This window comes from Mesitornis unicolor, unplaced genomic scaffold, assembly GCF_000695765.1.
Source record: "Mesitornis unicolor isolate BGI_N332 unplaced genomic scaffold, ASM69576v1 scaffold19082, whole genome shotgun sequence".
Taxonomy (NCBI): Eukaryota; Metazoa; Chordata; class Aves; order Mesitornithiformes; family Mesitornithidae; genus Mesitornis; species Mesitornis unicolor.
In genome coordinates, this window is record NW_010171435.1 from 24411 (window position 1) to 27587 (window position 3177).

A 3177-nucleotide genomic window follows, 5' to 3' on the forward strand; every position below is an offset into this window, starting at 1 on the left:
ACGCCAGCCGGGGGGGAGCCTCTCCGGTGAGTGGAGCCGGGCAGTGGGAATTGCCGTGGGCTGTCCGAGGAACTGCTGTGGGTGTCGCGGGATTTCCTGAGCAGGACTTTCAGCTTTGCTGAGCTGTGGGGGGGACAGCAGGCGGGACAGCGGGGGTTTTGGAGACTACGTGGCAGCGAGCAGGGGGTCTCGGTGGGGTGAACTCTGAGGCATCCCCCAGCCATGGCCCATGGCTCGCGTTGGGGGGCTGTTGCTGGCCTGTGAGACCCCTACTTGTGCACCCAAAACCCAAAACCACGCAGCCGAAGTAAACCCTGAGCTGTGTCCCCAGCCAGGAGCCCTGGCTGCAGGAGCTGAGGGTCTGCAGGCAGGATCTGTCCCTGTTCCTCTCCAGCAGCCATTGCACCGCCCTCTTTTGATAGGGAGCAAACCTTGTGCGTTCATTGTGGCCAAACAGGCTCCTGAACAGGAGTTTAAAAAAAGCAAAAAGCTGGTTTCCGCAGGCGTTGCCATGCCCTGTGCATTTCCAAGCCCCTTTTTTAAGCAGCAGCCCCTCCAAAGGGTGTTTGGGAGTCACACACGCAGGGATCCCATTTCCCTGCTGGAAGGGGGTCCCAGCAGCCCTCTCAGGATTGTGTCCCTGCGGCTTGCCCCAGCCCAGCACCCTGTGATGTTGCTACCACCAATGCGGTGCTGAGCTCTGGGGCTGGCTGGGAGTCCCCTCCCCGTGCCAGCAAGGTGTCTATTGGGGATTTGCAGGTGGAGATGTCCTACGTGAGCTGTGCTTTGCGGGCGGCCGCCCCCCGCCACCTGCCAGCCCCCTGGAGAAGCCCCCGGCCCTTCAGCAGCACCTCAGGCCCCACGACGAAGAAGAGTGTCCCATACCAGAAGACACTGAAGGAGGAAGGCTCTGGGAGCAAGGAGCCCAGCCGGCCCCTGCCACCCTTGGCTGAGGTGGTGGTGGTTGGAGGGGGCAGCCTGGGCTGTCAGACCACCTACCACCTGGCCAAGCAGGGTGTCAGCAGCGTGGTGCTGCTGGAGAGGGACCGCCTGACCTCAGGCACCACCTGGCACACAGCCGGTGAGGCAGCGGGAGGGGGTGGGCACAGTGTGGGTGCTAACTGAGGTGGGGGTGGCGGGCGTGGGGATGCCCATGGCTTGGGATGTGCCATGAGTGGATCCATTGTGCAGGCTGTGCCAGAGAGTCTTGGCTTTAAATGGGGAGAATTTCAAGGTTTCTGGTTTTCCTTTTGGTATAAATTTTTGTTAAGAAAACATCCCCTAAATTTTCTTTTTGAAAAAAGTTTTATATGGCCACAGGAAAAGGAAACAGTTTATTTCCACACCTTCTTTTTCTTTAAGCCACTTTTCTTTTGTAGGGAAGGGAGAGCTAGAAGAGGTTAATTCATAGAATCATAGAACAGTTTGGGTTGGAAGGGACCTTTGAAGAACATCTAGTCCAACTCCTCATTAGGCTTCCTTGGATTATGTCTCTTTTGGGACGGACTGCTCCATAACCCCCTTTTTTTCTCATTCATTTAATGCACGTAGAAAATAGAAATCGAGGATTTGTAGCACCTCCACGTCACCACGAGATGGAGCAAGAGCCCGGGCAAGGGGACACCGTCACGCGTGGGGTGATGGGTTCCCCTCTGCATCCTCCCTCGCCTGATGGAGGGGTGGCAGAGTCCCCTGTCCCACCCGTGGGCTGTGTGTCCCCCCCACCCAGGTCTCCTGTGGCAGCTGCGTCCCAGTGATGTGGAGGTGGAGCTGCTGGCCCACACGCGGGACGTGGTCAGCCGGGAGCTGCCGGCAGAGACGGGGCTGCACACGGGCTGGGTGGAGAACGGGGGCCTCTTCATCGCCTCCAACAAGCAGCGCCTCGACGAGTACAAGAGGCTCATGTCGGTAGGGAGAAGCCCCTCGGTGTGTCACCCATATTCCCTGAAATCTGTGTAGCCCACTCTACTCCACACTAGATTTAGGGCTTTCCTTGGGGCAGCAGTTGCCTTAACTGGGAGATGAACAGGTCCTGGGGATCTCCTCTTCCAGCAGCAAGCGATAGGCAAAGGTTTCATTGCCTCTTTGGACTCCGACTATTCTTGTCTGGTTGGCAGCTGGGAAAGGTGTATGGTGTGGAGTCCTACGTCCTGACCCCAGCCCAGACCAAGGACCTGTACCCGCTGATGAACGTCGATGACCTGTATGGCACGCTGTACGTCCCCAAGGATGGCACCATGGATCCAGCCGGTACCTGCTCAACTCTCGCCAGAGCAGCAACTGCCAGAGGCGCCACGGTAGTTCCTAATTAGTAATCACTAATCAATGCCTGTAGACCACGGGAGGAGATTTCAACCTCTGCCTTCCTTAGCTCCTTCTTTCCCACCAGAGCAGAGCTGGTCCTGCAGTGTCAGGTCTCTGCTTAAGAAGGGTCTTCTCCTGTTTAGCTTTGATGGCTTCTTGGGTCACAGCAACAAAACTGGCAGGAATCGTGAGCTCTGGGTGAAATAGAGGATGAAAAAAAGACCTTTAGGGCCTTTAGTGTTACTACCAGCAGTAATGGTAATAGCTGTTGGGAAAGGGAGGTGCCCAGTGCCAGACCGCTGTTTAGAGTCACCATTCCCAGATTTGGGGGTTAGACATCAGACTGCCCTTGCAACCCTGCCGTGACTCTGCTGCCTTTCCTTTACCCCCAGATCATCGAGAACTGCCCTGTCACTGGCATCCAGGTCAGAGCTGACGATTTTGGGGTGAAGAGGGTGTATGCTGTGGAGACGGCGCATGGGACCATTCAGACTCCCTGCGTGGTGAACTGCGCAGGTACTGGGGGCACAAAACACAGTGGGGAAGGACCAGGGCTGTGGCTGTGGGGCAGGGAGTGGCTTTGCATCCCATGGAGAGTCTGCATTGGTCCTCGTCCACCCCATCTGGCTGTCACCTCCAGACCACTGCAGGGCTCCAGGGCATGGGGAGGTGCTCAGTGTGGGGGTGCTCTCTCTGCAGGCGTGTGGGCGCAAGCCCTGGGTCGGTTGGCTGGCGTGCACGTGCCGCTGGTGGCGATGCATCACGCCTACGTGGTGACCGAGCGCATCGAGGGCATCCAGGTCAGTCTCCTCAGTTCTGGAAGGTGGGACAGACTCCCCCCCCCAGACCTTGGAGGGACCCCCCAGCATTCCT

General features: G+C 57.9%; 1 protein-coding gene across 1 annotated transcript in view; it reads left to right on the forward strand.

Annotated features, from left to right (window-relative positions):
- Window positions 1-765: 765 nt before the first annotated feature.
- SARDH (sarcosine dehydrogenase) overlaps window positions 766-3177 on the forward strand; it is a gene marked incomplete at its 3' end in the record, with an annotated part of 9954 nt that continues 7542 nt past the window's right edge. Inside the window, exons 1-5 of the mRNA XM_010180040.1 lie at window positions 766-1081; window positions 1730-1908; window positions 2118-2297; window positions 2697-2820; window positions 3004-3104. Of these exons, the coding sequence (XP_010178342.1) occupies window positions 766-1081; window positions 1730-1908; window positions 2118-2297; window positions 2697-2820; window positions 3004-3104 (900 nt within the window). The remainder of the gene's footprint in view (window positions 1082-1729; window positions 1909-2117; window positions 2298-2696; window positions 2821-3003; window positions 3105-3177) is intronic.